General features: G+C 34.4%; 1 protein-coding gene across 6 annotated transcripts in view; it reads left to right on the top strand.

The window, feature by feature from the left end:
• The first annotated feature begins 11485 nt into the window (after window positions 1–11485).
• LOC145252724 (uncharacterized) overlaps window positions 11486–22961 on the top strand; it is a 104011-nt gene continuing 92535 nt past the window's right edge. For all 6 annotated transcript variants that reach the window (XM_080112575.1, XM_080112574.1, XM_080112573.1 and 3 more), the window contains exon 1: window positions 11486–12519. In XM_080112575.1, the coding sequence (XP_079968701.1) occupies window positions 11866–12519 (654 nt within the window). In that variant the 5' untranslated portion in view covers window positions 11486–11865. The remainder of the gene's footprint in view (window positions 12520–22961) is intronic.

The raw sequence follows: 22961 nt of genomic DNA, 5'->3' as shown, positions 1-22961 counted from the left end.
GATAAAAACACATGAAATTGATATTATAGATAAACGAGAAATAGATCAAGATAGATAAAGAAAGATTAAGATTTGGATTAAAAAAATTAAAATAAATACACATGCATACATAGAGAGAGATAAAAAAAAAAAAGTAAGACAGATTAAGATAGATAGATAGATAGATAGATAGATAGATAGATAGATAGATAGATAGATAGATAGATAGATAATTAAACGATGATAAATAATTTAATTTAAGAGAATGTAGATATATAGATTGGTAGGTTTTAGGATAAATAGATAGATAGATAGATAGATAGATAGATAGATAGATAGATAGATAGATAGATAGATAGATAGAGACAGACAGACAGCAGACAGACAGACAGATGTTAATGCTTAAAACCACTGATAAATGATATAAAATTTGCACATTGAGACTATATTTGCTCTCGAGGGCCTTGAAAAAAATTGATACTCCATCACCTGAAATAATTTATTGTCAATCAATTTCATGTGTTTTTATTTATGTAACTAATTTGTCAACAAACAAGATCCTTCGTCTTACTTTAAACTTTTTTTTTTAATTGTCTCTCTTCTACTTTGTTGTTCTACTCGTTTTCTGTTTTGTTTTGTTTTTGTTTTGTTTTTGTTTTTTATTCTCCCGGGCTCGACTTCCCCCCTGCTTGCTCTCATGTTCGTTTCATGTCGCCTTTGTGTGGTTGCATTAACTAAACATTAATAAATGAAAATAATGACGATATATCAAATAGAAGCCCCCGTGCCTTGGCCTGTCTCCTCCTTCTTCTTCTTCTTCGTTATATTTTTCTTCATTATATTCTCTTTCTTCTTCTTCTTCTTTTTCTTCTTCTTATTATTATTTCTCTCTTCTTCTTCATTCTTGTTTTTCTTCTACTTATACCCTTTCTTCTTCCCTTCCTTCATGTTTATATTCTTTTTTCTTTTCCTTCTTGTTGTTTCTGTTTTTTCTTCTTTGCCTCCTCTTACTCTCTATTTTTATTCTTTCTTCTTTTTCTTCTTCTTCTTCATCATCATCATCATCATCATTTTCTTCTCCCTTTCCTTCGTGTTTTTATTTCTTCTTCTTTTCATTCTTCCTGTTCCTCTTCTTCTTTCTAAATTCATCTCCCCTTTCATCTTTCTTGCTTGCTTTCTTTCTATCTATCTTTCTTTCTTACTACCCCCTACCACGCGTATGTTTGTAGCCCGAAGCTATGATGTCATAGAGCTGTGTGCAATTTTACTGTCCAAAAAGAAATAGGTACAATATTGAATTCAATATCGTTTTTGATTGTCACTGCTAATGCATATATAGAGCGGAGCTATATCGACAAGCGAGAAGGAGGTTGGTGAAGTTAAGAGGGGAAACCGACGGGTACACAGATAAAGAGAGCGGGTCCGGCAACCCCCAATAACTGAGAGAGAGAGAGAGAGAGAGAGAGAGAGAGAGAGAGAGAGAGAGATGTGGAGAGAGGTCAATGCACGATATACACACGCACTTGGCCAACAAGAGTGGAGACCACAGGCAGCTTCTCTTTTTACCCTCTAACACACATACACAAGTCTCTCTCTCTCTCTCCCTCTCTCTTTCTCTCTCTCTCTCTCTCTCTCTCTCTCTCTCTCTCTCTGGTCAACAACACGTATAACTGCTCAAGCCTTGGACAACAACTGTATATAAATCAATTTGTTCAGAATTTTGGCAACCAACCATGAGTTGACTAATTCCGTTGGAACACACAAAACCCACATTATTCAAAACGTAATGAACCTCTAGTACCCCCCTCTCTCTCCCTCTCTCTCTCTCTCTCTCTCTCTCTCTTTCTCTCTCTCTTTCACACAAGCACACACACACACATTCACTTGTATAATGCGGAGTGGAAGAAAGGCGCAAGGGTGAAGGAGAGGGTGAAAGAAAGAAGAATTGGTAAGAATTAAAGAGAGTGGGGAATGAGGAGAGAGATGTTAGGGAACAGATGATGGACGTAAATAAGATTGAGTACAGAAAAACATACACTAAAAATGTAGACTTTTTTTCTCTATTTTCTGTGTTTAAAGACTCGTGAGTGTTTTGTGATTTTACCCCTACCCCCCCTTTGTCTCTCCCTCTCTCTCTCTCTCTCTCTCTCTCTCTCTCTCTCTCTCTCTTTCTTTCTCACGCACACACACACACACTCCCTCCCTTCACTTTCTTTTGTTTTGTTATGATGGAGATTTTAACATTAGTAAATGAATCAAGAAAAGGAGCTGGTGGTGGCTAGGGCAAAGTAGAGAAAGAGAGAGAGGTTGGTAGAGAGAAGGATGAGACAGAGGGGGGTAGATGAGAAGGGGAGAACGGTGGGGGAGCAGAAAGGAGGAATAATAATCCGAAAAACGGGAAATAATAATCATTGGCAGGATTTGATGAGATGTTTAAGATTATTAGCGTGACAGGGCATTTTATAATAATAATAATAAGAAGAACGACGATAATAGTAATGATAATAAGCATTCATTTCTTCTTTATAATACAAACCATATTATCAAATCAACCGACCTTTTCCCAAATAAATAAATACGATAATTATCATATATCTAATCTTTTTTTTTATTTTATATAGTTTCTATATGTTTAAACAAACCGGCGATAATTTATTTCATTTGACCTTAACAACGCCTTACCAAAAAATTAAAAATAGAAAACAAATTTCGATGGTGAGAGGCTTTCCGATTTCACTTTTTTCAAAACAAAAAACTATATATAAATTTATTTAAATAAAATAGACAATGATTTTATTTTAAAACGTGGAGCGAAAAAAAAATCTAGTCAAGCAATATTTAAATTGATTTCATATACAAAAAAAAATATTGATATTATTAAACGATTCAATGTAGTTCCTTCCGCTTAGGTCAATAAAATTAATTCATCGTTGTGACTTGACTTTTTTTATTTTAGCTTTATTTTTTTATTATCTTTTTTAAAAAAAATACACAGCTGATACAAATTAGTAAAGTATTTGCTTAATGTTTTTGCGTACGTGTTAAAAGAACTAAGTACAATAAAAAGACATTTGTGGTTTATTAAATATTTAATGTTGCCACCCACATTTTTTATGTTGTTATTTCAATAAGATTCGTAAATGATATTAAATCTGTCTCTTTTTTCTTTCCTTTCTTGTCTGCGTGCATAATCACATTGATATTATTACATACATAAAGTTAAAGTAAAAACCCGGAAAATGTAAAGAAGTGGGTGAGAGTGGTGTTTGGCTTCGATTGAGAAGGAGGGGAAGGAAGAGGAGCAGGAAAGAAAGAGATAGATAGATATAGAGAGAGAGACGGAAGGGGGTGCAGAATGAGATGGAAAAGAAAGAGAGAGTTATGGAAACGAAAGAGGGAGAGAGAAAGGGGGCGAGGGAGAAGGAAAGAGATAAATAGAAAAGAAAGAGAGGGTCGGGAAAAGAACAACAACTCGAGAGAAGGATGAGATGGATTGAAAATATGGAGAGAGTTTGGAAAATGAGAGAGATCGAGAGATGGGTGAAAACAAGACAGAGAGAAGGAGGAAATGGGAAAGAAAAAGGGAAAAGGAAAGAAAAATAGATTGAGAGAATATATTAAAGAGATTGAGATTAGTGGAAATGAAAAAGAGAAGCTCAAAAACGAGAGATCAAAAGAGAGATGGAAAAGAAAGAGATGAGTGATAGAAACGAAAGAGATACATGTGTAAAAGAAATAGAGAGAGACGGAGAAGGAAGGAGAAATGCAGGAAAATAAAGAAAGAGACCATGAAATAAAGAGAGATGGGGAGAACGGTGGAAAGAGAAAGAGAGTGGAGAAAGAGATACCGCGCGAGAGAGAGGAATGTAGAAAGAGAGACGTGATGGAAAAGAAAAGAGTGTGGAAACGAAGCAGAGAGGGCGAAGAAGAAAGAACGACACTAGGCTTTAATAAATGATATGAGGGGATGGAAAAAAATGAGAGATGTGGCGGAAAGAGAGACATAAATTAAAAAGAAAAAAGAAAAGGGGGCGTTTGTTTTCCTTTTTAAAATCGTCAATTTACCTGTTTCTATTGAGGTTTCTCCTAGTCCCCTCTCCCACACCCATTTGCAACTGTAAGTTCTCCCTCCCTTCCCCTCTCTCTCTCTCTCTCTCTCTCTCTCTCTCTTGCTCGCTCGCTCACTCGCTCACTCTCTTACAGATTTAGCTATTTATTAGGAATAGTTAATTTAATATATCATATCCAATCTGTTAGAAAAAGAAAAGGATACCAATAGGTGCGTGCATGTGTGTGTGTGTGTGTGAGAGAGAGAGAGAGAGAGAGAGAGAGAGAGAGAGAGAGAGAGAGAGAGAGAGAAATATGGAGAAGGGGTAAAAAAAGGAGGGGTGTTTGGGTTAGAATAACTTTTCCGATAAATAGAGGGGAACGTTTTAAAATGATGGGGTTGAAATGGACACCGAGGAGGGGGAGGCGATAGAGAACAAGGAAGAAAAAAAGGAGGTAGAAAAATCTGACAAAGAAAGAAGGGAAGCAAGCAAGAAAGAAAGCAAGCAAGCAAGCAAGCAAGAAAGAAAGAAAGAAAGAAAGAAAGAAAGAAAAAAAGAAAGAAAGAAAGAAGGGTGGGTGAGAAATTTGCAACATTGAGAAACAAGAAGGCGGAGGAGGGCGAGGGAGGAGAAGAAGAGGAAACAGATGGCAAAATGTAAGGAAAAAAGTTAAAAATTGATACAAGCTAGAGAGAGAGAGAGAGAGAGAGAGAAATGAGAGAATAAAACAGTGAAATAGAGAGAGGGGGTACAAAAAAAGAAAGAAGAAATTAAGAAGAAATACAAAAACAGCAGTAAAACTTACAATTGTGTTTAATGCCACTATTAAACGCACACATAAAAATTAAATAAATAAATAAATACAGGGTTGTTGGTTTAAATCTTGAGAAAAGAGAAAGAGAGAGAATGGGGGGGGATGAGAAAGGAAAGATAATTATACAAATTAGGGGTGAAAATTAAGACGGACGAATGAGAGTGGAGAGAAATGATGCTGAAAATCTAATAATGTATTAATACACACTTCATTTATATTTCTTCCCAATCCCACATCAATATGTCTCAAGGAGAGAGAGAGAGAGAGAGAGAGAGAGAGAGAGAGAGAGAGAGAGAGAGAGGGAGAGAGAGCAAACTGTTCACTTAACTTCTTCATCTTCAAATTATATACGAAAAGGAAATCAAACAGGCATTTAAAGTTCCACTGAAGAATACAATTTTAAAAATAGAAAATAAACAAGGCGCATTTAATATTTATTAACTTCAGTTTGGAGAAATAATGCGATCATTATCTGTTTACTTCTTTGCTGTGTTTTGTAATCTTTCGGCAAATAAATTGATAATTTAATCACTTGATTGTCATTGCCCGCCTCCCCACGAAGGCAGAATTAGACACAAGTCCCCCCACCCCACCAAAAAAAAAAATATGGGCACTTTGGATTTAGACAACAAAAATAAATAAATAAATAAAAACTCTGTCTTGAAGGATTTCTCTCTCATTCTCATTCACTGACTGGTGACCGAAGACAGAACTATGCATTTTAAAAAATGAACTAAATAAAAAAAAAATTCCAATATCTTTTTTGCCCTTTATTTTTTATTAAAAAAGTTTTCCGGCTATTATTAAGTTTTATTTATTTATTTATTTATATTTTAAAAGTTGAAGTAACGAGAAAAAGTTTTTAAAAATGGATAACAGTTTTTTTTCCTCAATATATACGCGTTTCAATATTAAAGTTTTGTCTTTAAATCAAACTAAAACAGTGCGCGTTTCGTTTTATTTTGGCTATCTTAAATTAAAAAGAAAACGTTTTTATAATTATGTAAGAACTTTTAAACTTATAAAATATTTTAAATAGAATTCCTTTTTTTTTTTTTTTTTGTATTCCGAACTACAATTTCAATTTAAATACTTCTTTTTTTTTTTTAATAATTAATCAAATTAATTAGAAAGTATTTAATTAATTATTTTTATCTATCCGCAAATTTAAGAATATCAAACAAAAAATATAACAAGTGTTTTATATGCTACTGAATAAAATTAAATGTCTTTTATTTAAAAATGAAACTGTACTGACATGCAGAAGTTTAAATGTAACGTAAACCAGCACCTTGTGCATCTTCCCTAGTTCCAAATAATAATCCTTTGCGTCCAAGTGGCGATATGCCTTATTTGAGGTGAACGTAAGTAAAAAAATAAATAAGTAAGTAAATAAATAAATAAATAATATTAATTTAATCTAATAATAATATACAAAGTAAAAATGAAAATTTTAAAAATCACGCCTTACATGAAGATTTTTTGGTAAATTTATAAATTAATACCTTCAGCTAAATCACTCCCTCCCCCTGAAATGAAGTTTTATTTTTAGATGATTGTGTGAGAACACTCTAGAAAACTTTTCGGAAAGAAGAATAATTAAAGAGAAAACACTTATTTTAGAATTAAGAGCTGGGGATCAGTTTCGTATAAAATACAAACGTTATAGCATTTTAGAGTAGTTAACTCAATTTTTTACCACTAACAACTGGCAAGGTCGTAAAACCGAGCATAATTGTCTAAAAAAAAAAAAAAAAAAAAAAAACAAAGATCCACCCCGGAGAAAAATCTGTACAGAATATATCTCAAATTAATTAACTGTCCTAAAATGCTAGAATGGTCCTAAAACGGGTGACCACTTTACATTAAATTTATATTCAAAACTGATTCCCCACTCTAAATTCTAAAATAATCGTTGTTGTTGTTGTTGTTGTTGTTGTTGTTTCTGCCAAATTTTTCACAGTTCATGTGTAATCGCCTGAAAAGTTTAGTACCATACTTGGGGGGGGGGGTCATCTACAATAATACCATGTATTTTATTATGAAGAAGCAAATACAATACTTTAATATAAAAATATACAAGGTAAAAAAAATGAATATTGACAAAAAATAAAGCCACGTCTATATTATAAGAGTCTTATAATATAGACGTGAGGCTTTATTTATAATAAGACGCTAATATTAAATTATTTTATTTGTTTTTATTTGATATATCAGCGTTTTCGTAAAAGCTAAATTGCTATGAGCGACTCGTGTTTACTGTTTGTATGTCAACTACTTCCACCTATCTGGTGTGAAAGTGCACAATCTTCATGGAAAATACAGAGTTGGGATTTTAAGAGAAATGCATCAAGGTTCTTCAACCAGCAACCTCTAAACATTTAATTGCTTTCCTTCTGACCCCCTCCTCTCTCTCTCTCTCTCTCTCTCTCTCTCTCTCTCTCTCTCTACCTCCCCTCCCCATTTAAAGTCATATATCCTTTCTTTCTTTCTTTTTTCTTTTTTTCTTTTTGAAATTGAACTATATATCCCAATCTTTTTATGTTTTTACAGCGACCCTGTATTGATGAGGGTTAGTTTTTCTTTTTCCTTTTCTTTTTAAATCTTAACAGTAACTGAGTAACACCCTAAAAAAAAAAGCACTGCATGCTTTCTGTCCCCGACCTCCTTATCATTATATCTTTTTCTTTTCGTGTTTTGTTTCTGTTTTTTTTTTTTTTTTTTTAATATATAAACTTACGAATCTACATCTACTTAACAACTTGCCACTGTTGTCTCCCCCCCCCCACCCATACACACACACACACTTTCACAGACATACATTAATGTTTTAAAGACATATGTGTATACGGTTGTAATGCATACATCACTTTTTAAAACTTTTCTTTTATTTATCTATGTATGTATATGCTAAAAAAAATGTATATATGCGCGCTCTCTCTCTCTCTCTCTCTCTCTCTCTCTCTCTCTCTCTCTCTCATGTGTGTGTGGTTAGTGTGTGTAACAAAGCTAAGCATTTGTTTACGTGTTTCCTGCCTCGCTGGTTTTAATGACAGCATAAGAAAAATCGGGTGAAAACAGGCAGCAAATAATAAATGAATATTAATAATAATGAATATTGAATAATAATACTAATAATTGTCGCTACAAGTAATAAAAGAAAGAACGATGGAAGAAAAAATACGTGTAGCAGTTGTATTAGTCGAAGAAATAAAGCAGCCGCGTGTGAACCCGGCTAGCCATCATCACCAGTAATAATAGTAACATTCACTCACGTATATATGTATTACATACTTGATGCATATACAATCATTGTTGGTAACCTCACACCTATAAATACGTAACCACACACTTAGTGACACAGTAACAATAAAACAATAACTAACTACATATGTCATCACACACTTTGTCATGTAATGATGATGCAGTGCAGTGGAGTGGAGTGCACATAATTAAAAAATAATAATACTAATTAGGTTAAATTCTGGACAAGAACCAAAAAAAATAAATTTGAAAAAAAAAATTTTTTAAATAAATAATAACAATAATAATAATAATAATAATACAAACGTATATAAACGAATTTATTTATCGTTGGGTTTATTTATTTACTTTATTATTGTTTAAAGATGCAAATGGCTTGTCATTGGATAAAGTTACTCACGTAAAAATATTTTAAATGCGTTAAATACGCATTTAAAAAGAAACTGTTTTTTTTTTAATATTATATTTATTTATTTATTTATTTATTTATTTATTTCTTACAGCTGAGGTGGAGATGGATATATTATCACTTTACTTTACTTACGTAGCTGAACTCATGAATTCGGAACGTACGTACAATGAATGTAACAGCATACGCATATTTAACCACACGTGCTTTTCTGGAGGAAATAAATAAAAAGCGAATACCTTAGCTTTACGTACAAAGTTAAATACGCATAAACGTATATTAAATGTATGTAATAAGACAAGATGGTGGTGGGGATGGGGCGAGAGAGATAGAGAGTAGTGCTACTAGCTTGTTTTTATTCGCCTTTTTTCTTTTTTTTATTTTCCATTCTCCCCAACCCTCTCTAAGCTCGTCTTCTCGCTTGTTTTTATTTGCCCTTTCTTTTTTGTTTTTTCTTTCTCTCCCCCACTTTAAGCTGATCTCTTCGTTTGTTTTTATTCACTCTTTTTTCTTTCCCCCTTCCCCTCGCTTCTTTTTATTCACCTTTTTTTCTGTCCCCTCCTCCTGCTTTACCTCTCTTTTTTCCTCCCTGTCTCTCTTCATCTCCTCTCTTTTTCAGCTTGTTTTTCTCCCTCCCTTCCTCCCCGGCTCCATAGTGTGGCACCAAAAACGTATCACTTACCATCATCGACCAATCAAATTGCACTATTGTCGAGAATGGGACAAATTGTTTCAACGGGAGTCATATTTGGGGGGAACTAGGTCACCGATCTAAGCATCAAAATTCATCATTAATCCCCAAAAAAATCGGCATTTTGCCCGTTGACCATATTCTACATCGATTGGAAATTGTACAGCGACTGGTCAAATCGACCATCAAGCCGCCCTCGCTCGCTGGGCTGGCCGTGAAATTTGAAAAAAACGCTCCCAAAGTGGCCTGATCAAAATCTCAATTCTCCCTAAGAATAGGCCAGCGTCTGTTATCTTGTGGCAGCCATATTGCATGGCCAAATGTTCAATGGAGCAACTAACACATATTCCGTTTCAATTTATGTAATTTTTTTGGTGTTAAATCCACCAAGCCTCGTTCGATGTGGATATTATTAAGCAGTGGAAAGCCTGCAGAAAGGGACTATACTATAAAGGAATCGATACCCATGTAAGTAATATCTCTTTTTTATAGATATATTTCTTCGAGCAACAGCTTAATATAAATCTCCCCCCTCCCGCTTATGTGCTTGAGAATAATTTTTTCCCTGTTTAATTGTATTATTATTTTTTGTTTGTTTTGCATCATCTCTGTTTTGTTTTTGTTTTAATATATCTAGACGCAAAGAAATGTATGTATGTATTTTTAAATTTATAACTTTTAGATGGAATCATCACTCTTTTAAAATTGTTATGCGGTTCTAAAATGTATCGTTTTCGCATTTATTTTTGTTTTGAAACTGGTGAGGTGGTTGGCCCGCCATATTTCTTTTTCACGCAAATGGCCGCCTTAGCCGCGTCTGCTGCCTTTTTCGCAAGAAAAGTCGCCATTTTTGCAACTAAAAGGAAAGAAAAAAGAAACTCTGAATAAATATATCTTAAGTTTGTTTGCATTTACTTAATTTTTCTTCTCATCTTTACCCCTTATCGCACATTATTAATACTTTCAAATAAAAAAAAAAATCGTCATATATATTTAAACCTCCGTAAAAGAAAAAAAAAGTCTAAATTTTCACCTCTTTGTGTCGGTCGACTGATCTAGACATAAGTATTATTACTTATAAAAAATATATTAATGAATGTTTTATTTTTTTATATCTATGTAGGTATATATATTTATAGTCTCTCTTTTTAAAACTATTAAGTATTCTATCTCAGATTTTCTTAAATGTCTAAAAAAAATAAAATAAAATAATTCTAAACCGAAATCAACTTTTTTTTCTCTTTATTTTATTCGCCAATTTTTTAAATCTATCTTCCTAAATGTTATTTTTTACCTACAATAATTAATTTTTAAAATAAAGACTTTTATTTCTATTTTCATTTTCTCAAATAACTTTCATTGAATACAAGTATTTTAAATATTTCGTGTATTTTATTTTAGTTTTCATCTTAAGGTTTTAAAACCTGTCCAGAATTCCGGACTGAGTAATCCATTTTTATTATTGCTTTTTAAGTTTTATTTTTAAAACTTACACAATTTTTGTTTACCTTTTTTTTTATATATTTAAAGGAGATATATATTTATCTTTTTCGAAATAAATAAAAACATACGCTTGAAAATCTAGAAAAGTCAAGATCGTTTTAACTATTTTAAGAAACCTCTTTGTTATAACAATTGTAGTTGTATCTACGATTTGTCGACGTTTAAACGTTTGTTTTCGTTTTTCTTTCTAAAATAAAAAATAAAAATTGCATAAATATCTTCTCTTTTATTATTAAAACAAAACATTAAAATTTCCCGTTTATAAATTGTTTTATTTTAAAATATTTTTTAATTTCAAATCTTTATGGGTTATTTTATCTACACAGATTCTTTTGTTATTTTCGCTTCGTATATTTAAAATAAATGGCATAAATACATATATAATTTTTTAATTAATAATTTTTACTTACTTTTATTTTATATACTTTTGTTTTTATTTTTGGCAGGTTCTCGACAACATTTGAACACGTGGAATAACAGGATGCATTTTCAATTTGAATCTTTCTTAATATATTTAAGAAATCCTTGTTGTTAAGGTCTTTTTAGACTGAACACACAAGCGCTATGTGAATTCTGTTTTTTTAAAAAAATATATATAATTTTAAAAAAATAATAAATCTGAGAATTTTTTTTTTTTTTTTTTTTACCCCTTCCCTCGCTAATTTGGCATTTGTTTGCTTAAATTTCACAAGCCTGGTGATGGTCTTTAAAAAAAAAAATTGGATAAATATTTTTATCTTTTCAAATATATATATTTAAAAAAAAAAAAAAAAAAATTTTTTTTTTTTTTTTTCTAATTGCACGGATCCGTAGATAAATATAAATATACACATGTGTGGGTATTTGAATATATTTTCTTTATACCATCCTAAATCCATGGTCAGGCTGGATCTCAAATGTTTTGGAGTTTAATATCTCGCTATTATCCGCCTTCATTGTGGTCCGCAGAAGCCACAACACGAACGACTCCAGCTATTGTTGCAAATAAAAGACGAAAAAGAACAACACTCCCATCCAACGGCAAATTCTCATCTTCATCCTTCAGCAGTATACGTCCATTGTCGCTCCGCTCGCGGGTTCCCCTGAAAAAATTCTATGTTTTAAGGCGTTGTTTGTTGGGTCATGCTGAATTGTTCCAGATCAACTGCAGCCAAATATGGTGAGAGAAGCTAAGGATTTCTTGCAGCCTAGGCTTGCGAACCCAAACTACACCAAGTGGCTCCTCGACGCCATCCGCAAGATCAAGAACCAGAAGCAGAGGCCGAACCTCGAAAGGATCTGCAATGCCGTGCGCCAGTTCCACAATGTGACCCGCGAGACGGTCGAGCAGCACCTGGAGTCGTGCGTCAAAGAGGGCACGGTCCTTAAGGTTTACAACAAGGGGCTCTGCTCCTACAAGGATCCCAAGCGAATCTCCCAGCTGAAGAGTCGCACCCTCAAGGTCGGCAAGGGCTCCGATCTGGTCAGCCTGATCGTCCGGTCTGTGAAGGAACTCGGCGAAGTCGGTGGCTCTCATCTGAAATCCATCGAGAATTACATTTGTCGCAGTTATAATGTCGACTTGCTCGACGGCGTGAATCTTAACCAGCAACTCCGGTTGTGGGTTAAGAAGGGGATCAAATCGGGCCACTTGTGCCAGGATGGCCGGTTGATTAAAGTGTGTTACACGAGTGTCGAATCTGATTCGGTGGAAGGCAGCAGCGAAGGTGGCAGCGTCGTGACCCCCACGGCGAGGTCACAGCCGGACGATGACGAAATTTCGTCGGTGCCAACTGACAATTCCGCGACATTCGCAGCAAGAGCAGGAAAGGTCAGTATTAGACAACAACACCATCTTTTTCTCTATTTTCTTTCATTATTTCACAAAATAACAAATACACTTTTGGGGGTGAAATACACAACAAATTATTCCACACACACACACACATATCGCAAGTGATTGTTCAAATCACTACAATTTTATTTAACAAAATTATTTTCATTGATTTGTATTAATTACCTCCAAATCATTGTCTATCATTTTGACATGTTTGTTTACAGAAAAAAAGGCCATTTCCATTTTACATGTGCTTTTGTTGTTATAAAATTCTTATCACATCCAATCCAGATTTAGGTTATTTTTGAAGAAATCAATGTTGTTTTTTTTTTGGGGGGGGGGGTGCTTTTTTACTGTTAAATCGAGTTTACAGAGCTAGTTATTTGATCGATTTAAAAAAAAAAATAAGTGTATACTTTTTTAAACATATTAAAATTGTTAATCTGAAAATGAAATCTGATAAAATTAACTCATTAGCTTGTTAAAAAATTGGTATTTTTACGGTTGGATCTGTACATGATTTTAGGATCTTGCTTTCAATTACAAAAAAAATTGAAGCTTTAAGCTAAATATTTTAATATCCAAATTAAATAAAATTCCGTCATTCCAATAATTTCTTCATGTTGCTTTTATCGCTATTTAGCAAGAAATTTGTCAGTTCTTGTCAATAAACCTTCCCTTATATTGCATATTAATTCATATTAATTTGATCAATGGTAGTATTCTCATAGTTTTTATCACATTTTTCAGCTGGCAATCCATTTCGATCATATTAACGCCTTGCTATTCATACTCCATAGTTTTAGCATTCAACTCTGTTTGGACTTGAAAATGCCGTGAGCCAAAACAAGGGGAGGCAACTCTGGTCGATTTGTCTTTTCTTTTTCACACACGCAATTTCTGGTGGAAGCATTTAGAAAATTATTTTCATATTTCTTAGTTTTCATTTATCTACCAAACAATTTTAGAAAATTTTTCTATTTATAATTTACATAGATGGTTGAGTTTTTATTTTCCTTGAGATGGGCAATATCGAATTTTTGAATTGGAAAAGTTGCCTATGAATTTCACAATTTCTTTACTTTGTTTAGTAATTTATTTAAATATTGCATTTCTGGTATAACATTGATGCATAAAATTGTTGTCAATAAGTTTAGCTAAGCAAAAATCTAAAGACTTACATGGACCCATGATGCAATGGATAAAAGTGTTGAGTACAATTGGTTCTGGGAGATTAAAGGTTCAAGCCTCATCATGAGCATTCATTACTAAGAATAAAACAAGAATTTCTTAACATGTCTACCCGGTCATGAATGACAGAATGAGAACAATCTACCTCCATGGATTAAATGAAACTTCATAATGTAAGTTTTATAATAATTCTCATATTTAAATATATTAAGTAAACTTTGTACATGTTTAATTTTCCACAATAATCTCATTTTAAAAATTCGTTATGAAAAAGAGGAGCTGATTATTTTGTAATTATTTAATAATCGAACAATTTAACTATTCTATTTACTTGATTAATTAAAACTATATGGCTGGACTGTTAAAAGTGTGAACATTAATTTGTGAAGTTCTTCTAACACATGGAATAAAGTAAAGACACATGTACAGTTTGCTGCGCTTATTTAGGTTACCACGTCTCTGACCCGCTCCCCTGGTTGGCCGCGCGCACCACGTCTCTGACCCACTCCCCTGGTTGGCCGCGCGCACCACGTCTCTGACCCGCTCCCCTGGTTGGCCGCGCGCACCACGTCTCTGACCCGCTCCCCTGGTTGGCCGCGCGCACCACGTCTCTGACCCGCTCCCCTGGTTGGCCGCGCGCACCACGTCTCTGACCCGCTCCCCTGGCTGCCTGCACGCACCATGCCTCTGATCCTCCTACTCTTCCACACCTCTGACCCACTCCCCTGGTTGCCCGCGCGCACCACGTCTCTGACCCCCTCCCCTGGCTGCCTGCACGCACCATGCCTCTGATCCTCCTACTCTTCCACACCTCACCCCCTGACTATCCGCATGCACCACGTCTCTGTCTGATCATCCTCTATACACACACCCCCTACCACGTCTCTGGTTCTCCTCCACACCCCACACCCCTGCGCGCACAATGTCTGTGATCCTCCCCCACCTGAGTGCCCACGCGCACCAAGTCTCTGACCTCCACCCCCATACCCCAGGCTAACCACTCGTTATTTCATCACCGAAGATCAACCACTTGTGGGTCAGAGTACATTGCATTTTTTAAAGTGTAGTGACCCAAATCTTTCCTGCTTTTCATGAATTATAATGTCAGAACCTTTGCTGTTACACTTAACAAATGGGAGTTTTTTCTGGTAGAGGTTAGCAATGTTACTTAGTTCATTAGCTACTTTATTAGCCAGCAGGATCACTTCTCACTGTCCAGTTCAAGCAAATCGGACCTCTGTATGAGGTAGAGGCTCTGTTTTACATGCTGGCATGTGTTGGACAGCTTTTAGAAATTGATATTCTACTAATCTATCTTTGGCCAGATTTTTATTGATGCCTTTTTCTCTCCAGTTCATCTTCATCACTTCCCATGTTTTCTTTAGATTTCCTCTCTCAACTGACACCATTTATTTCAACTGTTTTACATCTACTAACCTAAGAATTCTCAACAAGTATTTCAATATGACTAAACCAACAGTCTCTTGTTCTATGCATATCTCCATATACTGTACAGCTCTAAGGTCATCAAATCTAAGCATGTCTTTCAAACTCACATTACACATCCATCGTCTTATTCCCATATCATTTCTCACCCTCATTGACCCAATTTGACTTCCACACATTACATTGCACACACATGTCTGATAACATTACTGATTACTTAACATTAGTAACAATCACATAGTAATGACAGAAGTTACCTGAACGTCATCCATTCCTTATTCTTGCTATCATATCAGCACCAGCTCCTCTTTGTTCTTCAAAGGTATCACTAAAGTAACAAAACTTCTACACAACTTCAGTAGCCGAATCATCCAAATATACTTTAACATTTGAGTTATCATCCGTCTCCATTGTTTTGCACACAAACTGGTTATCTGCTCTCAACTTGCCTGTAATTTTATGGCACCTAGAGTACTCAGTGCTTGCAAGTAAAACTTAAGTTTCTATCATAATCATGGTAACTCGATCATTATGATACACTGAAATCTTTCAATGTTGCCGTGAATTCTATGTTGATTTTTTTTTTTTTTTTCAAATAAAAATCATCTTTATTGAATTTTCATCAAATGAGAATTTCATGATCCAAAATTTTTATTAGCTATTGAGGAAGTAAGGACGAACTACCGGATTGATGGGAATGGCTTTAATCAGCAGAACATAAAAGGCTGCTCAGCAGTGAGAACTGACACATACAAAGAACAATAAAGGGAATGATATTTTGACTTGATATTGTCTGTATGGAAGAACCTCGACAATAGTCCCAACCCTGGTCCACTTCCTGTCAGCACCCTGAACAACGATATTTGTACCAACTGGAAGTGGACAAAGCTCCTTCTGATTTCTATCATCCCACACCACTCAATGATGCTGGTCATGAATGTTTTTTCATGCTGCTAAGTATTGACAATCTAATCTGCGTACAACTGGTAATACTCCAGGTGTTTAGGAATGCTATCTCTCAATTGACGGTGGAGGAGAATCTGGGCTGGATTAAGTTGAATACCAGGCAATGGTGTGTTTCTCTGGAAAAAGATTGCATGTGCTGCTTTGACATTGTTAAGACTTTTGTCGGGAGACAGCTTATCATGAACAATCATATTAACTGTCTTTACTGCCACCTCCACATGTCCGTTTGACTGGGGATAGGCAACTGAAGACAACCTGTGTTTCACACCCCATTGAGTTAGAAAATCTTGCTACTCTTTGGCAACAAACTGAGGTCTCTCATCACTAACTTATGTCCTCAGCGACGCTGTATGCAATGAAAAGATCTTGAAAAGTATCTTGTTCGAAAGGCATAAACACAAATCCAGCAACTGAAACCACCAACAATAACTACATAGTGGTGGCCGTTTATCATGAAATAGTCAGCACATACTTGCTGAAATGGGTACAGTGGAGCTGAAGTGAAAATCGGTGACTCAGAATGTTGTGAAGGGGCATTTTCAGTGCAATCACAAGATCTTTAATTACGGATATTGGCATCAAGTCCAGTAAATAGATTGGTTTGCTCTAAATTTCATACTAGTGACCCCGTGAAGATTTTCTAAAACCAATTTCCGTAATGGAAGAGGGATCACAACATGGTTATCAAGCTAAACAATACCTTCAAATACAGAATTTTCTATGCACTTCCTAGAAATCGTAAAGTAATGGTTCAGTATAATTACGCTTCTCTGGAAACTAGAGTTACACAGCTTTCAACAAGGTTTGAGATTGGAGATCGGATTGTGTAGCATCAGCAACATGGTCCAAAGTTACATTATCCAACTGGTTGAGAGCACAAACACTGCTGGTTTGGAAGGCAATATCTTATTCTGAATATCCAAGTGTTTCGGGAAAATCATACTGAAATGTGAGAATGGAAGAAATATTTGCCGGATAGCGTGACAGGGCATCGGGACTCCTGGTCTACTTCTTTGAACAATGGCAAACTTCTAGGGAAGCGTTTGTTTTTTGAATGGGTTTTGTGATACTACTAAGCTCACAATTGTTGAAAATGCTAATGAGGGGCTTATGATCGGTTGCAATGAATAAATCTGAGAAACCAAGAGAAAAAAAGACTGGAGTATTGCAAAGCAAAATAAATGGCCAATGACTCACCCTCCTCGGATGGTGCATAATTCTTTTCTGCATTTGTTGTAAACTTGGGAAATATCATCGGCAGCTTATAATCTTCTAATGTGTTCAATAACTTAGCATCCAATGGTGTGGATCCTAATTTTGGAACTTTGGAGAATGTGAAATCAAACCCTTGGTTACCCTTACTCCCTGGTCCATATAGATTCTGAGTTGTCATACCGGTCATGGAGCTGGTTGCTGGGTCCATGTACTTTGGTAAGTATTACTGGAACCGGTATTGGTTAAAAGAAGTATACCAAGGACACAGCTGCCGATCAGCATGGGTGAACCATCCTTATGCGAGACACAGTGAATTCATTTGGAGTTGGCTCAACCCACCCCGGGGGTGAGTGCTATTTATTACATTTACCTGTCCGGAATTCACCTGTACGTTTAGTAGAACGTTTTCAAATTCTTTATTTACAAAATATTTCCCTTAAAAATTCAAAATTAATCAAGTATTGTAATATGTTGATGTAGGTTATTATCAGAGGTTATGTAAACAAAGTATTAATTATAGTAGAGATCCCAAACCCAAATTTTTATTTTCATTCTACAAAAAAATGTTACGTAGCTACATGAACTTTTGCAAAACATAAACAATGATAGCAAAATTATTTTGTTAGCTCAATTAGACACAAGGTCAAATGTGAGTTCGATGAAAGTGTTTCTGTGGAACAAACTAGATTCAAACATGGCACACACAGGTTTTCAGTTCATGTCATTAACCACTTAGCCAATATGACCTCCATCACTAAATTATGGCCATTTAACATTGGTTGAAAATTATCAAATTTGCTCTTTTGTATGCAATTGATCTAGAGGCCAATTTTCAGTGTATCACTAAAAAATCAGCCAGCAAACAAGTGAAAAAGTTATTACAATGAAAACAATTATTATATCTAACATTAAACAAAATCCCCATTGCCTCTCAAAAAAACCTTACAAAAATGACATCGAAGCACAAATTTGTTCGCATTCGGTTTCTTTCAACAGCTAACATATTGAATCTTTGTAATGTGATCGAAGCACAGTAGAAATAGTTAGATTTTACTATTAATAAAAACCTTAAAATTTGAACTATATAAAAACGTATGAAAGCACATTTTGATAATAGGGCAACATTTTCATGCACTATAGTTTTCAATTTGGATTTTTTTATGTGTGTGGAAGGCAACTTAAAGCTCCATCTTTTTATGATTGTTTTATATGTATAGACACACTATCATGCATATTAAATTGAAAAACTAACGTTAAAAAATTAATCGCTCATCACTGAAAATAGTAACCTAACTCGAAGTAATCTAAAAAAAACAAAAAACTAATGACGCAAGAGAAAGAATTGAACATTTATAAAAAGAAAACAAAACATTTTGTTTACATCCTAATTTTATCACAATAACCCAAAAAGGAGTTATCCATTAAAATTGAAAGTAATATAACACTATATTTACTTGTTTTGTTCCCACACTAAACTGACTGGTTTGTGATAGACTTTAATCTACTTCATTTTATATAAAAATACCAATTTTTAAAACATTGGTTGGAAAGAAAATTACCTATTTTTATTGCTTATGGCATAATTACGTTTATACAATGGACCTTGTTAGATCACTAATGTCATGTTGAGCCTGGTTAGTACCAGATTGGTACCATTTGGAAATATCAGGCACCATTTGTGAAAGGACACTGACTCTTACTTGCAAAACCTCGTTTATGCATATTATCGAATTTTTAATCAAACAAATGGTTGAAACCATTGCCAAAAGGGAAAATATGGTGGAAAAAAATGAAATCTGCTTCATTCGAGACCTTAACCCAGATCTAATAATTATTTTTTAAAAAAACAAACATTTTCACCTGGTCAAAATGATAAGACCACTTTAATAAAATCGGCTAGTTTTGAAAAAATGAATACGAAAAGCTTTCGATGTTACTAAAAGCAACTTGTTAGTGGATAAAAAACATCTTACTAAATTATAAATGGCAACATTATCAGAGTTTGAAAGAGGAAGGATCTTTGAGCTTATAATAGGGGTGGACTCTCCCATAGATCCATTGCAAACGAAGTGAATCGTAGCAAAACGGTCATCACAAATTTTTTAAGAAATCCAGATCAATATGGGCACAAAAAGAGTCGAGGTCGACCAAAAAAAATAACCCCATCAATGGATCACTGTATCAGAAGAAGTTTAAAACAAAAACTCCAGTATGAGCTCAAGTCGATTGAAAAGCCAAACAGCAGCAGAATGTAATCCTAAAACCATCAGAAGGCATCTGAAAATGAAGGGTTTCAATCATTTAAAGCGACTGCAGAAACCACGTCTTCTTGAACAGCACAAAACTAACCGACTTAAATATGCCGCTAAATATCAGACTTGGGATGAAGAGAAGTGGGAAAATGTAATTTTCTCCGGTGAGAAAAAGTTTAATCTAGATGGTCCAGATGGATTTCAACACTATTGGTATGATAAAAAATTTGCCCAAAGAGACTTTTTCAATTCGGCATAGTGGAGGAGGGTCTTTAATGATCTGGGGTGCTTTCTCGTCAGCTGGGACCCTAAAGTTGCAAGTAGTGAAAGGCCGGCAAACATCATTGAAGTACATTTCAATGATTGAAAATGCTTCTATCAGGACTGAAGGTCCACGTCTGTGTGGAAGAAATTGGATTTTCCAGCAAGACAACGCTGCGATACACACTTCTCAACAAGCATGAGAATACTTTTCTTCAAATAATATAGAATTGTTAGATCATCCAACATGTTCTCCGAACCTCAATCCCATTGAAAATCTTTGCGGATGGATGGCAAAAGAAATGTTCAAGGATGGAACCCAGTATGATTCGATAAAGTAACTTTTTAATTCAGTTTTCAGTACATGGGATAAAATTCCTTTGCAACTGATAAAAAACTTAGTCGCAAGCATGCCGAAGAGAATTTTTTAAGTAATTCGTAATAATGGAGGCTATACTAAATATTGAGATCCTTTTTAGTAATTTATAATTGCCTTTTGTTAGATAAATTATCAGTGGTCTTATCATTTTGACCAGGTGAAAATGTTTGTTTTTTTTTTTTAAATAATTATTAGATCAGGGTTAAGGTTTCGAATGAAGCAGATTTCATTTTTTTTTCCATCATATTTTCCCTTTTGGCAATGGTTTCAACCATTTGTTTGATTAAAAATTCGATAATATGCGTAAACGCTTACTTTCTTAAGTGGTCTTATGATTTTGACCAGGACTGTATATATGCAACTGGGAACCATTTGGGAATTTCATATTCCATAGAAACTTCTTTAAAAGAAGCCAATCCAGGATGAATTCAGAACAGGATAATGCATAGTTTAAAATGATACTCTTAAATATTAAAGTATATTTGCTGATGATACAATGCTTTATAACATGCACGAGGGAAGAATTTAAAAGTTAGAATCGTTAGAAAATGACCCCCAGACAGTAGTGAAATGGGTCTGCAAAGGGATGGTAATGTAAGACTATGCTACTCTCCTTTAACAATTACACGACACCTCTCCAACCATTGATATTCATGACAAATAACACCTTACCTAAGAATTCTTCTTGCAAACTCCTCGGCTTAACATTCAGAGGCAATATGAACTGGAACAAATACATTGAGGATATTGCGAAGGTTTCTGCAAAGAAGGTGGGTTTCCTCTATCGTGCTAAAAGATTACTCGCACCTGAGAGTATTCTGTACCTTTACAAGGTCACCATTTGCCCATGCATGGAGTATTGTTGCCGTATCTGGGCTGGTGCATCTACCACTAGCCTCTCCCTCTTGGATAGGATCCAAAAAAGAGTTTTCAATCTAAGAGGTCCCACTTTGTCAACTAACTTCCAACCTCTGTCCTATCACTGCAATGATGCATCTTTTACAAATATTTTAATGAAATGTGCTCTGATGAACTCGTTTCACTTGTGCTCCCGCAACGTACATATCCCGACAAACCCACTTCGCAACAAAATCTCACCCCTTCACTGTTGAGGTCCAGAAAGTTTTCTACTCTAATAATTTCTGCCCTCAAGCAGCTAGACTTTGGAATTCCCTTCCCGCTACCTGCTTCCTTGGCTGTATTGATATGCAGAAGTTTAAATATAAAGTAAACGAACATCTTATTAATCTTTCTTAGGCCTGGTCCCAAATAGTAGCCCCTTATGTCCTAGTGATGATATGCTTTGTTTGGGGTGAACGTGATTAAAAAAAAAATAAATAATAATAATACTCTGTTGATATCTTTGTTGCATTCCATGTCAATTGAACAAAGAAATAACATGTAAATGAAAACTGTCGACTTAAATTTAACTGACACAAAAATTTAGTTTTCTCTTGCAGATTTTTAACAAATCTTTTTATGCAACAATTTTATGAAATAGTAACCAATTTTATTTGATTAAAATGTGGAACAAACTTTGCCAAACTGTTTGATTCAAAGTGGCATTTTTCTTCAATATTAAAATTTTAAATGCTATAAAATGATTTCTAACTGGAATTAAAAGTATTTGGTTCTTTTGTTAAAACTTCCGCTGTAATATAAGACAAATGAGAAAGATCAAAAAATAGAATCAATATGCAAAAGCTGTCCATCCTGTTTAATTTTTTATCATTATTTAGTTTCTATGGTTAGCACTCAATTTTTTTTTTTTTTTTAGATACATAGGTATGTGGCTGTTTATTTTTATGAGTTGGTATGGTGAATATTAATTGATCACTAAATTGCATTATAGCTTTTCTTTTTGGTATTTTTGTCTGGTTGGGTAGAATATTCAGCTTAGTGCTATTACTTTCAAGATCAAAGTGTAGTACTGTTCAGATGCTGCACTTCAATTTCTTGTTCTTTGTCAGTGGAGGAGAAATCCTTCACGACTGAGACAATTTTTTTGTTCATTTTCTCCACATTAAAAAAACGACCCTGGTATCTAACTCTGTCCCATGGGGGGGGGGGGCATTGTAAATAGGAACATAACTAGATGGTGTACCATTCTTCTTCATAAGAGTCAGTCTGTAGCCACACTGAGAAGATATTTAGGCTTCAAATACTGTCATTTTGCATATTTTGTCATGGTTTACTTATAGGTTGAAGTATCCTTTTATCAAATTATCCTGACACTCTTGTATAGAGAGACTAAAGACAGTGATGGTTTTTAATAGGCATTCAAACTCTTTCTTATGGTGTGTATGACAAGTATACTTTCACACAACTGTTGACACAATTCTGAAATCCATTCTATGTACTTTAAAAATTGTTTGATACTCCTAATCATGAAAAACTTTCACTCCTTATTTCCACTCAAAGTGAATTTAATTTAAATTGATTCTCAAAATATACTGGATAATTTCTCAGGCAAAAAAAAAGTTTGTTTACTGAAAAGATCTAGAGAAAAAAAAGTCTATCCTAAAATATATTTAGTGATTAAAAAAAAAAAAAACTGATAAATTTTGTAATTCAAGATATTTTTTCAGAAATATTATGGTCCTGGATATGACTTTAAACTATATCCAATGGTGAGGCCCCAGCTTGCGGGCTTTGGGGAGTGTGGAGCCACCCTTTAATTGCCATTACTCCCAGGTCCACTTTGACCCAAAGTGGTAGTACCTGTT

This window comes from Euprymna scolopes, chromosome 29 (genome assembly GCF_053919585.1).
Source record: "Euprymna scolopes isolate OS-2025 chromosome 29, ASM5391958v1, whole genome shotgun sequence".
Lineage (NCBI taxonomy): Eukaryota > Metazoa > Mollusca > Cephalopoda > Sepiida > Sepiolidae > Euprymna > Euprymna scolopes.
This window is presented reverse-complemented; position numbering and strand designations above follow the sequence as displayed.